Source organism: Dipodomys spectabilis, unplaced genomic scaffold (genome assembly GCF_019054845.1).
Source record: "Dipodomys spectabilis isolate Male_0828 unplaced genomic scaffold, ASM1905484v1 ptg000089l, whole genome shotgun sequence".
NCBI lineage: Eukaryota > Metazoa > Chordata > Mammalia > Rodentia > Heteromyidae > Dipodomys > Dipodomys spectabilis.
Genome location: NW_024870766.1, coordinates 12639358 through 12662295, shown reverse-complemented (window position 1 = coordinate 12662295; position 22938 = coordinate 12639358). Strand labels below are relative to the sequence as shown.

Sequence of the window (22938 nt, the reverse complement as noted above, 5' to 3'; positions counted from 1 at the left end):
AAACTTATGGTTCATGCTAAATTTGTTGCAGAGTACTAGATTTTTTTCTTTGCAATTTAGTTAAAATTACTTATTTTTAGGTCCCACTTCTTTTTAAAAAAAAATCTTAAGGGAAAGATAAACATGATTGCCTGTTTCCTTGTCTTAAGCCATTGTGTGTGTGTGTGCGTGTGTGATTTTAGAGATGGTGTTTCATATTTACATATTTCCTAAAGTAAATCCTTCATTGTCTAAGTTTGACTTCATGAGCTGTGGGTGGATTGTGGAGTCCACTAAAGTTCCTGAGGAATGCCTTCAGGGTGAACTGACTTTGACGAGGGGCTTGAAATATGAAGGAATGTATTTGTAGAATGGGGGAGATATTCATCTTGTTATTTCTTTTTTCCTTTTCTTCTCCCACTGTTTAAATTTTTTCTCTTTATTTGACCTCTGTGTTTTTTATTTTTGCTTTTTTTTCCAGGGGGACAGTTGGAGAGGGGACCTGGAAGAGATTATGTTAAGAGAAATGAGCCAGATACAGAGAGGGAAAAATATCTCATGATCTCACTTATATGTGAAATCTAAAAAAAAACCACGGAGACATTTTTGAATGCCACGAAGTATACAGTTTATAAATCCACCCTCTGAAGTCTTTTTGGTTTTTCTTTAGACTCCTTCCTAGAAAGTTTGAAGAGACTATGATTTGATGACCTGTAATGAAGAGTATTAGTCTTCACTGTCAAAAAGTTATTGAAAGCTCACTTGAAAATCTACTTAAGCTGGGTGCCGGTGGCTCATGCCTGTAATCCTAGCTACTCAGTAGGCTGAGATCTGAGGATTGAGTTCAAAAACAACCTGGGCAAGAAAAGCTGAAAGACTCTTATTCCAATAAACCATCAGAAAACCAGAAGTGGCTCTGTGGCTCAAGTGCTAGCCTTGAACTGAAGAGCTGAGGGACAGTGCTCAGGCCCAGAGTTCAAGCCCCATGACTGACCGAGAGAGAGAGAGAGAGAGAGAGAGAGAGAGAATACTTACTTGAAAAGTACTTTATTTAAAGGGAGAAGTTATGTTTGGTATAGTTTAAGAAAAGTAGTCAACCTTAGAACTTTCTCATGAGAAGGTAATTATCTGCAAAATTGAATGATTTTTTACTGCAGTTGCATTAATGATGCTAAGAAGGACTGATGAACATAAGATACAGGGTTTGTTAAGGATATTGTGCACGTGTTGCTGGCTTGCATGCATTTCTCTTGTGGTTTACTAAAAAGGGAAACATATGCTTGAATAATATGTTCTCATGCTGAGAGACTTAATTATTTTTCCTGATGAGTTCCAGCTGAAAAGAAAACGTTTCACAAATTGGCAACAAGATGAATTCATATTGTCAGCTAGTGCATTCAGCTCTCCAGTGTCACCAAATGCAAGGTCTCTTCTAGATACTTAATCGTACTATGTTTCATCACTACAAGAATCTACTGCTATTCTTGGGGGATTGGCTCCAAAACCCTCAGTAGATAACCAGCTTTTGAAAATGCCCAAGTCTATTGTATAAATTGGCATAGCATTTGCATATGATCTACACATAGCACATCTTCCTATATCCTTTAAATACTTTAAATATACCTAAATACAATGTAAATAGCATGCAAGTGGTTATCATTCTGTGTAATTTAGGGAATCATGACAAGAACATATTGTGTACATCTTCGGTTTAGATACATTTTCCTCCATATATTTTTTATGTTAAGAATCCATAGATGCTAACCCCATAGATATCAAAAGGGCAACTGTACTTTGGAAGAATGTCCTTTCAATAACTATGGATTAGTCATTGAATTAACATAGGATGATGAGACCTGTAGCTTTATGTTAATTGAATGGAACTGTTCCAACTGTGAAAGGAACAACTTTTCTTTTTCCTGTCCTTCCTTCCTTTTTCCCTTCTCCCTTTTCCCCTCCTTTCCTTCTTCCCTCCTTTCCTCTCTCCCTCCTTCCCCTTCATCCACCTATCTGTCTGTCTCTCTGTCTCTCTATATATGTCTGTCTGTCAGTCATCTGGAGGCTGTAGAGTTGTTTTATCAAGAAAAAGTAGCTGCTATCTACATGTCACTTTGGAGTACTTAAAATGGGTGCAGTCCAAATGAAGATGTGTTGAATGTATAAACTACACAATTTTGAAGAATATGTATATATACATATATTTGTATATATGTATAAGTAGTGAATTATCTAATATTAAGTTTACATTGATTCCATGTCAAAATAATATTTTTGTATATTGGTTAAATAATTATATTAAACTTAATTTCATATGAGTTTTCATTTTTATTTTCTTTTCATATGAATGTTTGAAAATTGGGATTGCCTTTAGTGACTCATATTTCTGCCTGACAAAACTGATGAAGAATAGTTGATCACTTGTGAATCAGAATAACCAAATGTTAGAAGCTTCAACACAAAGCAAAATTGAATTAACTTTATTTTATCATCTAGAAATGTTTACAGGTTATCCTCTCAACATACTGTGAAGAGGTCTACTCCTAAGTTATGCTTATTTTGTTCTCTATGCCTGAGTTAGTAAATACCTGCTCCTGTCATAAGTTTAATATGTATATTCTTCAAGTTCTCCAAGTACTCTAAGATTATTCTGTAAGTCTGCTTACTCCACATTGTCTTCTCCCTTCTTTTAATTATTTTGCACCTATAATACATATCAGAAAACCAACACTTAATTACATTCTACAACATTTACTTGCATTCTACTTTTAGAAAAGCTATAATGGTATTTAGATATGGTGTTTCTTGGATTAAAAATATTTTTAGGATGGAAGTTAGCTATAGATTTTTTGTTTTCTCAAAACCATCATTAGTTTCCCTCCCTTTGCATGTTACAATTTAGTGATTCTTTCAGCTTCCTAATGCCATACAACATACATAAAATTCTTGTGATTGATGATCATGCAGTTTTTGGTTTAGCCAGTTTTTAAAGTGCTGCTTTTGAAAAAGAAAAGCTATGACACATCTATAAAACACGTAAAGATTGGGGCTGGGAAGGTGGCTCAGTGGTAGAGCGCTTGCCTTGCATGCCTGAGGCCCTGGGTTCCATTCCTAGAAAAAAGCCGGAAGTGTCGCTGTGGCTCAAGTTGTAGAGCACTAGCCTTGAGCTGAAGAGCTGAGGGACAGCGCCCAGCCCAGAGTTCAGTGCCCACCACCGAACCCAAAAAAAAAAAAAAACACGTAAAGAAACTTCCCTTTTACATACTGATTTTTTCTCTAACTTCTCTGTATTGTCTTTTTAAAATCTCTAATCTCTTCCTTTCCTTTCTACATATTTTGTTTTCAAATGTTCAGGATGATGCCCGTCAACTCTTTGTGCTTGCTGGAGCTGCTGAAGAAGGTTTTATGACTGCAGAACTTGCTGGAGTTATAAAGAGATTGTGGAAAGACAGTGGTGTACAAGCCTGTTTCAACAGGTCCCGGGAGTACCAGCTTAATGATTCCGCTGCGTAGTAAGTAATCATAACTTCAGAACCAAACTATGGTGAATAATGACTTGCAAATCAAACAGACCTACAAGCCAGTTTTATTGCAGACTTGACTGACATTTTCTTGGTACAACTCAGATATTAAGGGTGACACAATTTGAAAGCTGTGTGTGTGTGTGTGTGTGTGTGTGTGTGTAACTATTTTGTCAATGAGATTTCTTTTTTCTTACAATGTGATATGTCATTGTGTATATGGAATTTATAGCACAGATGAAAGTAATGGGGGATTATCATCAACAAAATAAAAGGAGTTTCTTAATTCGGCCATTTCAATACACAGAGAGTATCCTTAATCTAAAAATCCAGAAAATGCAAAAATCTATGATACTTCTGGTTTCAGGCATTTCGGATAAGTTATACTCATCCTGTAGAGGTGACACAGGCTATAATATTTCTATGCCAGTATAGCATCATATCACATACACTTCACTGTAAAACATTTTTAACTCTGTCAAATATTCAGAGATTGAGGAATTATGACAAATAAAATATTCAGAGATTGAGGAACTATCATCATATATAAGCGTGTAGAAGGCCCTTGGTTAGACCTATAGCACTGAAAAACTAACAAACAAAAATTTAAGAACTCCTTTTGTTTACAAGACCCAAACACCACTTTAAATTTACAATAGCTTGTACCTTTGGCAGTGAAACTGATTTTATTTATTTTCAGAGATACTGCATTTGCTTTAGTATTACACAAGGCGGCATAATACTCCCCATGCTCTAACTTAGAATTTATTCTAGTCTTTTCATGTGAGATAGTATATACTCCCTTGGGCTTAGTTTCCCAAGAATTAAGACATGACCATTCCTGTCTTCATTCTGTTTTATAGTTTCTAAAGTGATTGATATTCCCTATTGCTCACCAATTATTTTGTGTTTATGTTTATACCTCTCATTCATGAGTCCTTCTTTGGTAACTCAGTTCCACATTCTTTTCTTCATACCTGGACTTTCTGTGATTATCATTTCCAAAACTTGACACAAAGTCACTTGCTTTCTTATAATGCATCTTGTGGTACTACTACATTTTTATATCACAGCATAGTTGACAGCATTGTCAGAGTTTTAGATGAATGACTAAGAGCTGTCATTAGGGAGTAAAGGGGATATTTATTTCTAGAGGAGTAGTAGATAGAAGCCACAAGCATGCACTTTTTTCTCACGTGCAACCTAAGACACAAATTCACATTTTACCTGAAGCTTCCTTGTTTTTCCTCCAAAGTTAGGACTTTTAAAATCCTTAAAAATGGCTTGGCGCACTGGTGGCTCACACTTACAATCCTTGCTACTCAGAAGGCTGAGATCTGAGGTTCATGGTTCAAAGTCAGTCTGGGCAGCAAAGTCTGTGAAACTCTTATTTCCAATGAACTACTTAGAAAAATCCAGAAGTGGCTCTGTGGCTCAAGTGATAAAGCTCTAGCCTTGAGCCAAAGAAGCTGAGGGATAGTGCTCAGACCCTGAGTTCAAGCCCTAGGACTGGAAAAAAAAAGAACCTTAACAAAGAAGGAACATATACAAATAAACAGAGTTGCATAAAAAAATATAATGAAGTTTTATGTTTGTTTCAACTCAAGGTTTCTCACTTTTTAGGCAGATGTTTGTATCCTCAAGTAAACCTCCTGCATAGTTTTGCTCTAGGTGGTTTTCAGATAGGGTATGTCATTCTTTACCTAGGACTAGCTTCAGTCTATAATTGGTTTACCTATACTTTTTGGCATAGTTAGGACATGGTTTAGAGTCATTAGCTTGTAGTGACGAATTTTAAGAATTGAACCAGGATATTCATTAGCTTAGGGGTTGTTTATAAAGTTACTGTCTCTGAGTTGCTGTACTTACAAACCAAAGTGTACAAATTAAAAAAAAAACACACTAAAAGATATGTGGCTGGGAAAGTGTGAACATTGTTATTTCACTAGGCAGTGTATGACATAAAAGCTTAATTTGGCTGTTTACACTATTACACAGAACATAAAAAATTTCCAGTGTGTTCAGCTTATCTCATACATTGACAAATGTTTTCGTCTTTGTTTTGGTGATCTTCATTGATTATACTTACTATTAGCATGTTATTTTGATGTTTCTTCAGCTATCTGAATGACTTGGACAGAATAGCACAAAACAATTATATACCAACTCAGCAAGATGTGCTCAGAACTAGAGTGAAAACTACAGGAATTGTGGAAACTCATTTCACTTTCAAAGAACTTCACTTTAAGTGAGTACCTTTCAAACAGGATTTACAAATTCATACTTAAAACACATTGCTTTAGAGGTAAAAGGCATAATAATAAGCATAAGCATACTTTGGGAGCTGGAAAACTTTCCTTAAGTGATTGAGCAACAAATTGGGACAAAAAAAAGCAAAAGGAAGGACTTTAAACGAAGAATATTTTATTTTTCTGGGAGAAAAAATAGGCAAATGCCTTTTGCCTCTAATTGTTACAGTAATGTAAGAAAAAGTAGGGTATTTTCTGTTTTCTTTTTTTTGTTTTTATGTTTAAATAAAAAATATTTCTCTGGCTGGGAAGGTGGCTCAGTGGTAGACTGCTTGCCTTGAGTGCATGAGGCCCTGGTTTCAATTCCTCAGTACCACATAAGTAGAAAAACCCAGGAGAGTGCTGTGTCCCAAAGTGATAGAGCGCTAGCCTTGAGCTGAAGAGCTGAGGGACAGTGCCCAGGCCCAGAGTTCAGGCCCCACAACCAACCAAAAGAAAAAAATTCTCTAATGTACCATAGCAACCTTGGGGAAAACTGCTGTGTGTAATTAGGGAAAAAAAGAGAAAGATTCTTACTTGAGGACTATGTGGTTACTTACGGAAATAATGACAATGAGGGTGTGTTTTTAAAATTTTTCATGGAAATTTTTATTCCTAGCAAGCTGATATTTGCAATGTTTTCTGATGAAAAATATGTATTTGAAGTGTACGGAATATGAGCTTTTTAAGGTCTCCAGAGAGAAACATTGAATTTTAGCTGGCAGCAATGGAAAGAATCTTGAGAGTTCATTTTGCCCTCATTTTATAATAAACCAAACTCACAACTAACCAGTAAATTGTTAGGTTGAAATTTACAAAACTGTTTTTCTCCTTTTCCAATAAATACCAATTTTCAAGAAATGAGAAAAACTGGTGGACCTAAATACAACTGAATCTAATGTGTTAATTTGAAGATTCTTGTTTTCTTTCTTTACTTTTTTGGGGGTGCTGGTAACTGTGTCTTGAACTCGGGGCCTGGGTACTGTTTCTTAGCAGTTTCTTTGATCTGGTTTACTTCACTTAATATGATTTTTTTCTAAGTTCTTCCATTTCCTTACAAATGGCCTGTGCTGTCATTCTTTCTTGTGGAAGCATAGAATTCCATTGTGTATATATACCACATTTTCTTGATCCATTCATCTACTGAGGGGCATTTGGGTTGGTTCCATATCTTAAAATATATTTTGAACTAAAAAAATTAAATCTCCCAAAAACAAATCCTCAAAGAAACAACAGCCCATTAATAAGTGGCCTAAAGCCTTTAAAGAGAAACTTCTCTTAAGAGGAAATAAAAATGGCCAATAGACACATGAAGAAATGTCCAACATCCCTGGCCATGAAAGAAATGCAAATCAAAACAGCATTGAGATTCTGTCTCACCCCAGTTAAAATGACTATAATCAAGAAATCTAATAACAACAGATCCTGGCAGGGATGTGGCCAAAAGAGAATGCTACTACACTGTTGGTGGGAATGTAAACTCGTTCAACCACTCTGGAAAGTAGTATGGAGTTTCCTCAAAAGACTCCTCATAGAGTTCCCCAATGACCCAGTAATCCCACTTCTGGGCATTTAACCAAATGACCACCAACAAGGACATATTAAAGCTACCAGCACAACTATGTTTATTACAGCATTACTACTACTACTACTACTATTATTTTGCATGTCCTGGGGCTTGAACTTAGGGCCTGGGCACTGTCCCTAAGCTTCTTTTGCTCAAGACTAGTACTCTACCACTTGAACCAAAGTGCCACTTCCAGCTTTTTCTGAGTAGTTTGCTGGAAATAAGAGTCTTACAAACTTTTCTGCCCTGACTGGCTCAAACTGTGATCCTCAAACCTCAACCTCCTGAATACCTAGGATTACAGGCATGAGCCACTAGCACTTAGATAATTCAGATACTTTAAAAAGTGTCTAGTGGATGCCAGTGGCTCACACATTGTAATTTTAGTGACTCAGGAAGCTGAGATTTGAAGATCCTAGTTTTAAGCCAGCTTGGGCAAAAAACAAATCCACGAGACGTTTCTCCAGCAAAAATCAGAAGTGGCTCAAGTGGTAGAGCACCATCCTTGAGTGGAGAAGCCAAGAGAGAGCGTAAGGCCAAGTTCAAGCCACAGTTTGTCTGTCTGTCTCTCTCTCTCTTTCCCTCTCCCTCTCCTTTCCCCTCCCTCTCTTTCTCTCTCCCCTCTGCCATCTCCACACACACACACAAACATCAGTCAGTCACATTTTCCATGTACCAGTTAAATGTCCTACAGAAGGGACACCGAACCACAGAACACAAAGAGCTTGAACAGTGTGTGAGTTCCCATGAGATTCAGTATCTAACTCATTCACTTTAATTAGATGTGTTCTCATGCCCCATATTAATGCCTACACATTCCCTACAATGTATACGTGCTAGTTAACATGTATTATGGAAAATAAAAAATTTTAAAATCCTAGAAGTAAATGTACCATATATGTGCAATCTTTTCTTCTTTGATTTTCTTGCTTTAACAGGAAGGGCTTTACTTTATGTTTCATTTTTGTTTCTTGTTTTTTTTTGTCATAATGGTTAAGGTTGGTTTTTAAATTTAAATTTTATTTTCTTGTAAAGATGCTGTACAGAGAGGTTACAGTTACATTAGTAAGTTCATGAGTACAGTCTTGGCATTGTTACCCCCTCCTTTGTTTTTCTCCCACTATTCTTTCCCTCCCCTGTCTCTCTACTCCGCAAAGTTATAAGGCTCTTTTCCAACATAGTCTCTTGTGAGTACCATTGTTGCAATGGGTCATCCTGCTTTTAAGGGAAACTGCAGTGGCAGGCATGTGTTAGATGCAGCCAGCTCCCTTCACAGACCTGTGCAGAGACTGAGCGTGCCCTGGGTATCTGGATCTACCGAATACTGGGTTAAGAAAAAAGTAGATCTATTCCAAATATATTGTTTCTGTGAGTTAAACTTTTTGGTTTGTTTTGAGAAAAAGTCTTGCGCCGTGGGCCTTGAACTCCTGATCCTATTGCCTCAGCCTTCTCAGTGCTGACATTATAGTTGTATCTCAGCATGCAGACATTTTCTTCTGAGAAGTAGCCTATGTAATGGAATACCTGCCTAGCAAGCAAAAGACCCCAGTTGCATCCTCAACCCAAACTATTTTTTTCTGCATTCAAGTTTTAAACTAAATATCCCTTGTTTGCTTTATAAAGACTATTTCACTTTTCTCTTTTATTTTGACTTAAAATGTTATGATTCAAGATAATCATCCCATATAATGATTTAACATGGATTATCGATTACATTTTGCTTCAGGTATTACCAGTACTAGAAATAAATGTGCCAGAATGTTAGAATTTCTAAAGCATCTTAATAAGAGGTTGCTAGTCAGAGATAAAAAAATAATCATCAGATAATTTCCTAAGGAAAGCTCAGTAACAAGTTTAAAGATAGTTAAATAGCTTTAGCTGTACATACTCTTGATTTCTTCTATAGAATTTTAAAATATAATACATGTGTTACTGTTACTTATCACTGATCTAACAGTGGCTTACATAATTGAAGTTTCCAAAGGACAAAAGTTCAATTTCAGTTTCCCATGGCTTCTTCACGACCACAAAATTTTGTCTAGCTTTTTAAACTGAAGATACAGATCATAATTAGTTCATCTGGCAGTATTTATTTAGTACTTGAATACATAATATGGTTTTGCATATGCTTTTACTTCTTTAAAAATTCTTTTGAAATCTCGTAGTGGACAATTTTTGCTGCTGAGGTTTCTCACCGATCATTTACCTTTTACTGTGCTTGTTATACTTCTGTAATATTAAATGACATATCATTTGTCTATAGGACAACTGTTATTTATCCTTAAATTATGAAATGATTTTTAATTGTAAGGAAGTTCACCATTAGAATAAGTCTATAGAATGCACATTTTTAAGCTGGTATACCTGAGATTGTGTTTTTTTTTTTAATTTTTGGTTTACTTAATTTTTTAATGACCATGGTCTGAGAAAAACTTTTATTTTGGTAATGTTAGGCTCCACTGCAGACTGAGTAGGGAATATGTAGTGGGAGAGTTAGCATCTAAGGATTCTGGGTTTATATACTCCTATTAAGAAGCTATGAAAACCCCATTAGGATTCCTGACAGTCTTGCCCTTCATAGGACACTTAATAAGAAAATGAGTTCTTGTCTATTTAAGGCTTTGTATATGGTGACAGATGGCAATGACATGTGTTAAATCAATTATTTGGTACTTAAAGCAGTTACTTAGTTCTATATGAAATTGCTCCAAATTTGATTCCTTGCACTCTTAAAATATTACTTACAGATTGTATTTACAGCCTGCACATGTAGCTAAGCATCACTAGATAATTTTTCGAGTTGTCATTTTAACATTAAGCAAGCCATAGGATTCAGTGAATTTGACTGATCCATAATTCTTCTAGGAAACCCATTTGTCCAACTCATTCCATTTTGACTCCTGGAGTGAGGTACAGTGTCATGGAATATATTTTAGTGACTTTTTCTGATGGCTAACTTAAAAGATAACCACCAGTTTGTCTAGAATTTCAAATAAATGGTCTCATTTGGGATCTGTGCTCCTTAAATCGCTAGCTTTGCTAACATAGTGGCTCCAGCTTTCCATTTTGTATGTTGAATATGCCTGAAGGAGAGCAGAAATGTGTTTAGAATCATTCCACAGAGGATCTGTGAAAGTAGTCTGCACTTTGTATCTCTGTGTGTATTTCATGTTGGAATTCTTTTTCTGATTTTAACTGCAAAATATTCTTTTTGTTGTTTTTAGGTTTTTTTTTTTAATTTTTTATTATGAAAATACTGTACAGAGGAGTTACAATTACATGGGCAAGATAATGAGTACATTTCTTATCAAGCATTGTTGCTTTCTCCTTTGTTTCCTCTTCCTATCCCTTCCCATATCCCGCCCACCCCTCCCCCCACACCAAAGTTGTAAAGTTCGTTTTTCCACATAATGACTTGTACATCTCATTGTTGCAATGGGGTCCACCTGTATCCCCATTTAAACAATTTGTTTTCTCCCTTCCCCTCAAATTATACCAACATCAAATACAGTGAAAGCAGGGGTTATATCGTGGGGGAGGGACATACAAAGCAACAAAGAAATCATCTTATAAATATGTTAGAAACAATCGCATGAAAGTAAAAAAACATTTGAATACTTATCTTGGAGTTCATTTCACCTAACATCAACATATCTGACCTTTTCTGCTTGTCTCAGACATATACTAGTTATTACAAATAAGGGAAACCATGGGGCCTATGTTTCTTTGGGACTGGCTTACTTATTTTTTCCACGTCTTTCCATTTCCTAACAAATGGGGCAATGTCATTCTTTCTGATGGAGGCATAGAATTCCATTGTGTATATATACCACATTTTCTTGATCCATTCATCTACTGAGGAGCATCTAGTTGGTTCCATATCTTAGCTATGGTAAATAATGCTATAAACATAGTTGTGCTGGTAGTATAAACTTGTTCAACCACTTTGGAAAGTAATATGGAGGTTCTTCAAAAGACTCCACGTAGAGCTCCCCTATGACCCAGCAATCCCACTTTTGGGCATTTACCCAAATGATCACAAACAAGACCATACTAAAGCTACCAGCACAACTCTATTTTTTATTATTTTGTCAGTTGTGGGTCTTAACTCTGGGCCTGCACACTGTCCCTCAGCTCTTCAGCTCAAGGCTAGCACTCCAGCCACAGTGTCACTTCTGGTTTTCTGGTGGTTAATTGGAGATAAGAGTCTCATGGACTTTCTTGCCTGGGCTGAGTTTGAACCATGATCCTCAGTAGCTAGGATTACAGGTGTGAGCCACCGGCACCCAGCTTGCGAAATATATTTATATATTTAATTTCTGATTGTATTAACAAATTCAAAATGAGACAGTAAGGAATTTGTAATAATGAGAAGTTTATGAACTAGGGGCATACCTCGAGTGGCAGAGTGACTGCCTACCAAGTAAGGGTTCCATGAAGTAGTTTGTTTTTCCAATGTTAGGGTTGTAACATGAGCAAAAAGGGACAAGGCCATTGTCTTTACCCTCTTGGAGAAGAGTTGGAGAGGAGATAAATAAATGAGAGTCTAATGTTTAGGAGATGGTAATTGTTAGGGAGGAAAGTCAAATATGGAGAAAAATGTGAGAAATAGAATAAGAAAAAAAGATTACCAAATTTCTCCTCTCACCTTGTGGAGCTTAGGAAATGAAATCCAAATGTCAGCAAGGCCAGGCTCCTTCTGACAGCTCTGAGAGAGAATCTTCCTTGCTACGTTCTAGATTGTGATGATAGCTGGCAATTCATAGCATTCTTTGCCTTGTGTTTTTATCTGTTCAATATCTGCCTTGTTACATACATGTTGTTATTTCATGTGGGTGGGGTGAGAATGAGCTCCTTTTGGCCTAGAAGTTCATTCCTCTTATTTTCTACCTGATCTCATTTTATTGGAAGCATTAACAACATTCACATTGCTTGAAAATTTCTTCAGCAAATATCTAAGCTTATTTCTGTAAATTGTGCCTTCCATCTAACAGTCGAAGGTAATTTAACCAATTGTTTGTGACTTATCACAAATATCGCCTTTCTTGCAGTGTGTAAGAACCTGTTTTTCATATCCTTTTGGCCTCATTGGAAGTATTGATCAGTGTTAAATTATCTACTATTATATATATGTAAATATATACATGTGTGTATATATTTTGTACATATGTATGCATACACATATAAATGTATATACATATGTTATCAGAATGCCCCAAAAGTTATATAAATAAAAACTTTCTTGCTGTCCTCTATTAGCTGAGCTCATATCAGAAGCAACTTTAATATTTAAATTTCTACTAACTTTTTCTTTTCAAGATACTTTAGATTTTTTTTTCCTGTAAATTACTTTAAGATTTCATCAGTTTCTACTTTCTACTTAATTCCAAAGCTAAAAAATTCACAGTTTTAGATATTTGTTACAAGAACAACTGTCTCTTGGTATTATTATCTCTATCAGTCAGTATTCTCCTGAGAAACGGAACAATAGGGCTAAGTTATTTGAAGAATAGCATATTTTACTGAACAGTTTCTGGCAACACCAAAATGCAAACTGCCTAAATTGTGACAGAAGTAGCCAATGCTAAGTGATTGTACTCAGAGTTGGTTTATAGGGCAGTACTGCTCTGTAGGGAAAAATTATTTTTTGCCAGGAAACTAAATAGGGACTATTTTAATTAGTGCCCCTTTAGATAAATGAAGCCTTTGAAATGCACCAGTTTCACATGTTGTTTCCATTATATAAGTGGTTATTTCTAGGTTGCATAATGTAGTCTATGCAAATTTAAACTTTTGCTTTACTTTATAAACTCTTGCTGGGAGACAGAGGAAAAGGCCATTGCCATTCTAAGAGTGAGTTACACACTGTATACTAACATAAAATAGTTCATTATTATCTATTATCTATTATCATTATTATCTATTAAATGAAAGTATTTTTACTCCATATTTCAAAGCCATATTTCAATTTCTTTTTTCCCCCAGTTCCATGGTTTTATTTAATAATCTAAGCAAATCCTTTCTGGATTTGATTTGCTTCACCTGCACTATCTTACCTGGAATTGTTTCTCCTTTACTTTCTTATTGGCTCTGAGAAAAGTCATTTCTCCGTAGGAGAAGGGCAGCCATGTCCTTGCTTGTAATGTTCCATGACTGGCAAGTTGAATATGTTCTCTGTGATCCCTGCATTCCTCATGATTCATGTGACTCTCAGTGTTTACAAGTCGTGTAGTCCATTAATTTATGTTTGCTCTAATGTTCTAACTGTTTTCAGATGTTAATGCATGACTTACATGACTTATTTTTAGAATCATTTTGTTCTTGCTTTAGAGATACCTTCCTTGCAATTAAAAAAAGAGATTTTTAAAAAAAGAGAGTTTTTTCTTCCTTTGAGAATCTGTGGGTGACATTGTTTTCTTCCTACTAAAGACTTTCCTTCTTCCTTCCCATCTTTCCCCTGTTCTTGGAACTTTCTTTTCTTTTTTTTTTTTTTTTTTTTAGCATGACAGATCAGAGCTTGTTTGTTGTGCTTACAGGATGTTTGATGTGGGAGGTCAGAGGTCTGAGCGGAAGAAGTGGATCCACTGTTTTGAGGGGGTGACTGCGATCATCTTCTGTGTGGCACTGAGCGACTATGACCTGGTTCTAGCCGAAGATGAAGAAATGGCAAGTAGAACCACTTTGAAGGGTTGAGAGTGAAATAGGAAGAGTTGGGGATGCCGCCAAGAACTTTTCTGAGAAAAATTCTTGAGCAATTTTTGCTTATGCCTGAATTATATGAAAGTTCAGGCTCTTTCCTTGAGTTTTTTTTTTGTTTGTGTTACGAAAGAGAAGTATGGCTGAAAAAGCATAGAGACATCAGACATATCTTGAGGAAAAGACTGAGACTCAAGCTCATCTCAGCACTGCATACTTAATTGTGAATTTCCTGTATCTAGACCTTACTTGCTGAATGAAAATCAAGTTAGTTTACAGTCGTCCAAGGCTCCTTTCTTTTGTTATTTCTGCCTGTATAGCAATCTTTGATATCTATTACACTCTGCTACTTTCATGTCATTTTCAGATGTGCCTCAGGATTTCATTAATTTTAAATGCAAATTATAGCTCTTGCATTTGCAATCTTTGTTGTTGTTGTTGGTGGTGGTGGTTGTGGAGCTTGAACTCTGGGCCTGGGTGCTGTTGCTGAGCACTTTCACTCAAGGCTAGTACTCTACCACTTGAGCCACAGTGCCCCTTGTGGTTTTCTTGTGGTTAATTGGAGATAAGAGTCTCACCGATGGGCTGGGAAGGTGGCTCAGTGGTAGAGCGCTTGTCTTGCATGCCTGGGGCCCTGGGTTCGATTCCTCAGCACCACATAAGCAAAAAGAAAAAAGCCGGAAGTGGCGCTGTAGCTCAGGTGGTAGAGCGCTAGCCTTGAGCTGAAGAGCTGAGGGACAGCGCCCAGGCCCAGAGTTCAGGCCCCACGACCAACCAAAAAAAAGAGTCTCACCGACTTTCCTGCCCTGGCTAGCTTAGAACTGCAATCCATAGATCTCAGCATCCTGAGTAGCTGGGATTACAGGCAGGAGCCACTGGCACCCAGCTTGCAGTGAATTTTTCAATTGAAATAAAAAAGAAGTAGAAATGTCAGTTGTGTATTTTTTAACAAGTATCTCTATTTCAGTGCATTAGGTCTAATAATACAACACTGAATGAATTTCAGAACTGTAAAATATATCAGGGCCCTTGAGCAGTTAGTGGAATTGTAAGGAACAGAAATTGTAAGTCGCTTCCCTAAGATGTACAGTGTTGGAATCACTAATTTCACTTGTTCAGTGTATCTATGTGTAAAATAAAATAGAGTGACCTGTGCAACAGTGACATTCGTCTTCAAATATCCATGCTTGGGTAGTCCTCGGCCCCAAAACATTGTGCATCAGGAACTTGCCAGGCGCAGCACATGCCCCATAGCGGGCAGTGAGTAAGGTATGACGAGTGTGAACAGCACTGAGGGGTGATGGCGGAGCCTCGTCTCCCTGCAATCAAAGTGGGCATTTTCTAAAATGAAAAAAAAAAGTGTTCTTTGTGGCAGAGGACTGATTCTGGAGGTGCCAGCATAGCATATCTACCAACCACCTGGAGAACCTAGTTAGAGGGGGCCTACTGGTGGTGAGCTTAGGCAAGGAATTTGCTCATTTTGGTCACACCAGGGAAAAAGAAGGCAATCAGCCTCCTAAGTCTGAACTTAAGGTTACTCAGAAGAGATCTAGGATTAGATCAACAAGGACCAAAGTTAGGGAAGGGATGACATTGTCCAAAAAGAAATGTACTCTCTCCCTAACTTATGTAACTGTAACCCCTCTGTACATCATCTTTATAATAACAATAAAAAAATTTAAAAAGGGCCAGAAATGTGCATATTCAAGGAATCTTGTTCATTGCTGGCTCCCAGGCTGTCCAGGAGTAATTCTTCCCAGGGAGGGTTCTCTTCAGTTCTGCCATAGGATATAAGCAAACAGAGTCCACTTTTCTTCACATAAGCTGGATAGAAAGACATGCAGTTAATCAGGAAAACAATAGGAGTTAATTAGGGCAGCAATGAAGTCCTTCTTTAGAATATTATTTGTATTTCCACTGCATTCTACCTTCTTGCAACATGTATTTTCAAAATATTCCTCAAAGTCATTTCCCTTAAATGAAAACTTGTTTTTATTATCTATTACAGAATCGAATGCATGAAAGCATGAAATTGTTTGACAGCATATGTAACAACAAATGGTTTACAGATACATCTATTATACTCTTTCTCAACAAGAAGGATCTCTTTGAAGAAAAAATCAAAAAGAGCCCTCTCACTATATGCTATCCAGAATATGCAGGTATTTTTATCTTTTTTGAATAACTTATAAATTCATATATTTCTAAGTGAAACTTTCCCTAAGGCCAGATTTTTTTGTTTCAGTCTTTGAATTTAGGGATTCTTATACCTTGAAGGGATAGTACTTATCCAGTTGTTCTTTAGCAGATAGTTCATTAAGACACTGGTGGAATTATGGAATATATCATGCTCATTTTGTGGAAGAAGCTACTAGATCCTTTCCAGTAATGACTCCAAGTCTTTATGGGTGTCTGGTGGTGCATTGCCAAATAAGACATGTCTCTCCTCACTGTCTAATCTCAGAGACAGACCTACTAGTAAACAGACAACAAACAGCAGTAGCAATGTATTACCAAGATGGAATGTGCATGAACACTAATGTTCAGGAAGAAGGAATTGTGAGGCAGCTAATTCTCCTGTCAGGGAAGGATTTAGAAGAAATCTAAGCTTTGAAATGAATGCTAGCAGTGCTTTTCTTTTCCTGTGGTGGAAAATGTACCGCAGTGAGGAAAACTGACTTGATGTACAGTCATAGCTTTTGAAATTAGCTCTTTGCTCCTGAACCAAGGCAGTTGATGTGTCTTAAGTTTCTATAGCCCATTTATAAAGTCAGGAATTGGGCTATGTTCGCTCAGTTCTTTCACGCACCTTCCTCTACCCCAGGATGCTATTGAAAATGAGTACTGGGAACTTCGTGTTTTGGGAACAGAACTACTTCACACACAGACACACACAGACACACAGACACAGACACACACAGACACACACACACACACACACACACACACACACAGTCTTTCACCACAGTGACTCAGCTTTCATCTGTTTTACGCATTAGGTTTCTGAATAAGATTTTATTTTAGTGAAGAGATTTCTGTGCCTTCTTTTTTTAAGGAACAGTATGAGTACCGCTACTTTGTATAACCTCCAAATCTAAATATTCTGAAGAGAGAATTTACCCTTATCCCATCCTTCCTGTTCAAAAAAGAAAAAAAAACACAACTGTTTCAAGACTTCATCTCATGATTTGTGTCGTAAATGCTGATAAACAGCATTTCAGTCTGTTCTGCTGACTTGTACCATGGGTCCTGACTGCCCCTTCTCAGTCAGGTGAGAGCCAGCTCACATAGCCCCACTTACACAGGTGAGAATATGAATTCACTAAAGCCACAGTCCAGTTCCAGACCCATGTCAATTGTACCCACACCATTACAACTCAACTACCATAATTATATGCCCCTTAAAACCCAAAGGGAAACAATTCTTTGATAAAACATGCTACCATGATTTTATCCCTTTTTATATGCTGTGAAATTATACTTTGGTTCAAAATAATTTCATACTGTCATTCCCTTGCAAACTTTTTGCTTTCTTGTTGAAAATCATACTACACAAAGTCACCTTCAGGAATATTTTAGTGCTCCTTAGGAATAAAAATCACTTTCAGTTCAAACTCCAAGATTGCATTTATCCAGAATCAAAGTGGATCAGCTTCTCCTCTGTCTGGGTTTCTTTATCATTTTTTTTATGATGAAGTAGCCATTTATGTGATACTTCATAATACCAGAGTTTCCAAATGAATCCACAAATCTTGTGTAGCTAGGGATTTCAGAAAGCCAAGACTGTACTTGTTAACCCTGCCCTTGCCAGGTGTGTAAGGTTAACAGTCTTCACTTATACTATCAAGTTAGTGAACATCTCTGGTCTTAAGAGTCTTTGCAGAGAAAAAAATAATTCTTTCGCATCCCCTATGTTACAACTGTAATTTAAATTCTGCCCTACCTGGAACAGGTAATTCAGTTCCCTTCTCTTTCAACTTGCAGCTCTCAATTCTTAATTTTTTTCTGTCACTGGAATTTGAACTCAATGTCTTGCTCCTCTTATGCAAGAACTCTACACCATCAGACGCGTCTCCAGGTCTTTGTTTTTCAGGTTAATTTTTATGCAGAGTCTCCTGTGTTCTGGCCCAGGCCAGCCCCAGACTATCATGCCCCCTGCCCACATCCTTCCCCAGCAGCTTGGGTTAAGGAATACACTGTCATACCCTGCTTGTTCTGTTGAGATGGGGGTATCACTAACTTTTGCCCCAGGCTGGCATGGCATCCCTATTCTCCCCTTCTCGGCTTCTTTAGTATCTGGGATTACAGGTATGAGCCACAGTACACTGAAGATATTCGTTCTGTGGCTATATCCAATGGCTCTATCTTTGGCTCTACCAAAACTTTGCAATCCCGAATCCCTTGGTTGGATTAACCCCTACCACTGCTACTGTACAATTCCTCCTTTTTACTATGTATTTCCATTTCACCCAATCCCATAGACACTCTTATCCTCCATAGTCAAACTCATTCTCACTGTATTAAATCCTGAGTTTCTCTCTGGAGTCAGGCTACCAGCTGCCTAATGACTTTATAGCATGGAAAATTCAAGCAAAATGAATACTGTGTTTATTCCTCAGATCTTTCCTTCTTTGTCTTTTGATTGTATTATCTGTTCAGTGGTCCATTATCAATTGTGGTTTTATTTATACTGATCTTTATTCTGGACAGTTTCATCACATGTTAGAAAATATTATACACAAACACCTCGACACACACTTTGCTATTGTTTTCTTAAGGTTGTAAATTAGATTGAATAATGTGCTCATTAGTTTGTTCATATATCTAGTAGCTCTTGGGGTATAATAATTTGCAAGCTCCCTAGCAAATGTGTGTGTGTGTGTGTGTGTGTGTGTGTGTGTGTGTGTGTGTGTGTGTCTGTGTGTGTGTGTGTCTGTGTCTGTGTATCTATAGATATATGTTTCCACCTATCTACAGATAAATAGCAAGTGAGCTATTATTTCTAAAATATATCCATAATGCATGCATACATACACATATACCTGTATAAATAGAGGTAGAGGCAGACCGTACTGGAATTTGAACGCAGAGCCTCACTATGGGTCATCTTGCTTTCTCAGCTGATGCCCTACCAGTTGAACCACTCCAGCAGTCCAGATTTTGGTTGGTTATTTTGGAAATGTAGTCTCATGGTTTCTACTGCCTAATAAGTTGGCTTCAAACCAGAATCCTCAGGATCTCAGCCTCCTGAGTAGCTAGGATTACAGAAGTGATCTAGCAGAACCTAGTTCTCAATGCATATTTTAAATTAAGAGATTATGAGTTAATAAAATAAAACTTAATTTGTAAAACAATATGATTATAGGCTGGCAATATAAAGTATGAAAATATAAACTTTTTCAAAGCCTATAATTTTATTACTTTTTCTTCATTCATAATGAGTTCCATAATTGATGCAGTCATAAAGCACATTAAACATAATGTTCCGATGGGCTTCTGTCCTATTGCATTTTTGCTTTGGCATTACAGATAATGTGTGAGATTTAACAGGAGATAGGAGGACTATGGGATGTGGTCAGTAATGGAGAATTACAAAAACTGAGGTGACATGCTCTGTAGTTCGTAGGAGGTTTGAAAAGACAGAGAGCCCATCTGGATCCAATTTTGGACAGATGTAAAAGCGAGTCAGAGATTCCAGCTGGTGCAGGTCAGTGGGCAGGAAATGGTGAGAACGTATGACAGTTAGCCTGTCATATCCTTTTACATGCAGCGACCCCAACACATTCCACAGCAGGCTGGCTAGCAGAGGACCTGGAAAGCAGATAAATAATTTTGCTTTACTTTACAAAAGAAGGGCTTAAACAACTTTACTTTTTTTCAAATGCCCATTTTATTGAATCATTTAATACCATACAGTAATATATTATATCATTATCATTGTATCTATACAATATATATTATACTCAATATATACACACTCAAGTGTGAAACATTGAAATTTTAAAAGGAAACAAACAAAAAATGTAAACAATATCTACCATCCAGATCAAGAGACAGGACATTTCAGGTTATTTCCTGAAGTAGACTGTAGGGCTACCACTAACATTTTTTCTATGTCTTCTAGAAAACATAAAGCATGCACATCTATCAAGTGTACACCTAAAAACTGAATTTCTGGGTCAGAATCACAGTTGTGTCTGTGTATCTTTAAATACTGCCAGTTTCTGACATGTTCTAGCTCAGAGGAAGTCAGTAGTAGTTTCCTGAGTGGCAAGAATATCCAGTTCACTGTTTCATAACCTCATAGCCTTAAGTCACATGGTCTACCCTTGTCCATTTTTTTAAATGAAAGCAATGCTATTAATATGTAAATAGGAAAACAAATAATAATGATTCTCTAGATGCAACCAGCATTGCTGATGGACCACTAAGCTAGACATCTAGTAGCTGCATATACAGTGATGTATAGTCTACGAAGTGGCATGTGTGCAACTGAGTTCGGTGTTTCAAGGTCCATCTTGCTCAGTGGTATTTTTAAATTTTGCCGTTGCTTCTTTCCCTTCCCCATCCCAGGATCCAACACCTATGAAGAGGCAGCAGCATATATTCTTTATCAGTTTGAAGACCTCAATAAAAGAAAGGACACAAAGGAAATATACACCCACTTCACATGTGCCACAGATACCAAGAATGTGCAGTTTGTTTTTGATGCTGTAACAGATGTCATCATAAAAAATAATCTAAAAGATTGTGGTCTCTTTTAAGTTTTGCAGATAGTGATGAAACCCGTTTTCAAGCCAAATGAGTACTTATATATGGATCTCTCTAGACTAGAGTCTTGCAGTGACACAGAGTATAGTATACAACCAATGCATCTGAACCTGACCAAAGTTGTTCTGTTTTGTGTGTTTAACTGAAAACAATTCAGGGACCTTTTTAGCGGTAATAAAAATGGTCCTAGAGAGAAGGTCATTGTTAAAGCTGGGCTCTAGTATATTGATGATTTCTGTGTAAGTGTAAATATGCAGATGTATGTATAATGTATTTATAACTTTAATTTTCCATATGAGTTTTAGGAGTGGCAACCTTTAATTCTAGTATGATGGCTTTGGAAATAACATAAATATTAAGTACCTTGTACCAAATGACAGATGATTACTGAGTTTTCCAGTTTTAAAAAGCTTTATTTATGTTCCTGTTCTGTAAATTTTTAGGTGTAGTAATTAATACTAGGAAATGTCATAGCCTGTATGTATACTTGTATTCATAAAAATGTTATTTGTACAAACATTGCACAGACTATTTTAATAACATGATTTGTTCTTTGAATTTAATGTGTTTTATTGAAATGTTCTTAAAGAGGATGAGTATACCTGTCTTTTAGTCAATTATTTAAGCATTATGAGCATTTTAATTATTGTTTTTCTTTTAAAGAGTGCATGCTCCTCTGTAGGTTTGAAAAATGAAAATTTTAGATTTTTTTGAGGATATACTATCTTAGATCACCAATTCTTAATTTTTATTCATTTTGTTGCTTTCACTTTGAATTTTAATATCTGGATGGTATTCATGCATTTCCATAAAGGTAATGCCTGATTAATTTTATACACTTTAAACAATTGCATTTTTATTTAAAACTAAGTTTTAGGTGGACATTGAGAGCATTTTTGTGGGCAAAATTTTTTAGCATAATGAATTTTGAGACATTCATTTGTGTATTTCCTTTGGGAAATCCCTTAGTACTTCCTGTATATGAGAATTCCTTATTTGGAAAGTATGGAGAAAGATCTTTGAATTCTCTATTGCTGATATTATGCAAGCTTTAAATTCATATGTGTAACAAATTTCACACTGTCAAATTACTTTTTACTCTAATTAAATTTACTCCACTTGCTTAAATGTGTATTTCTTTATGCTATTATTCCTGAGAATTATATGGACAATTGCATTTAGAAAATGAGTAAAAGTATTTAACTAAAGCAGTGATTAGATGTATGCTCTAGTAAGTATTACATATCAGCTAGATATTAAAACTTGGTAGAATCATTTTTCTTTTCATTATTTACAGTGTGTCTTTGTGACCTTATTTGGGTAAAATGAACAGCATTCCCTGCCCATTTCCTGATTTTTTTTAACTCATCCTGAAATCAGTCTTTCAGTAAACTATGCTAGTAAGTAGTGACTAAATTTGGTTATGTGTTGTCATTTTGTTTAAAAACAAGTATGTTTGTTGAAGTATGTGCCTATATGTGTATCTGGATAACAATGAGGTACTTTCATATTGGTTTCATTTGAGGGATTTGTTTCCTTGTAAAGAAATTCCAAGTTATCAAAATTCCTTAAGTGTTAGCTTAGATTTTTTTATGTGCCTTTCATGAAAGCTATGTTTCCATTCATTTTACTGATGGAAGACCTGTAAGATCCACATTGTGTTATTGTGTATGAAATTTAACTATAATGCATAAATTTGAATGATGAGAAATAAGGTTTAAAAGCCACAAAGAAGCACATATTTGTGACCATCATTGGATTCCTCAACTCTATTATGTGTAATTGTGTTACTAACAAATCCTAATAAATTTAAATTTTTAAAATTTTACAAACCTGTTTACTCAACCATTTTGCATTCAAATTTTAAGTATTGATATAGTGTATCTTTGTTTCTTCTTCCACAATGACCTATTATTTTACAGTTGTATCTGTTTCAAAAGCTTGAGATTCCCTTGCCTGGGTTTTCTCCTGCCCTTCTTGCCCAAAATATGAGACCATATTTTCAATCATGTTGCCTAACTCCACTTCTAAGAACTCATCCTACTTTAGCTCAGTATGCCCCAAACCAAATCCATCCATCATTCTCTCAGCAACCAAGTCTCGCTTTTAACATTGCCAT

At 36.3% G+C, this 22938-nt stretch overlaps 1 protein-coding gene across 1 annotated transcript in view; it reads left to right on the top strand.

The window, feature by feature from the left end:
- The window catches only part of Gnai1 (G protein subunit alpha i1), a 71979-nt gene extending 49332 nt beyond the window's left edge, over positions 1-22647 (top strand). Inside the window, exons 4-8 of the mRNA XM_042684674.1 lie at positions 3331-3488; positions 5617-5745; positions 13889-14018; positions 16057-16210; positions 20622-22647. Coding sequence (XP_042540608.1) covers positions 3331-3488; positions 5617-5745; positions 13889-14018; positions 16057-16210; positions 20622-20812 — 762 coding nt within the window. The 3' untranslated portion in view covers positions 20813-22647. The remainder of the gene's footprint in view (positions 1-3330; positions 3489-5616; positions 5746-13888; positions 14019-16056; positions 16211-20621) is intronic.
- Positions 22648-22938: the final 291 nt, after the last annotated feature.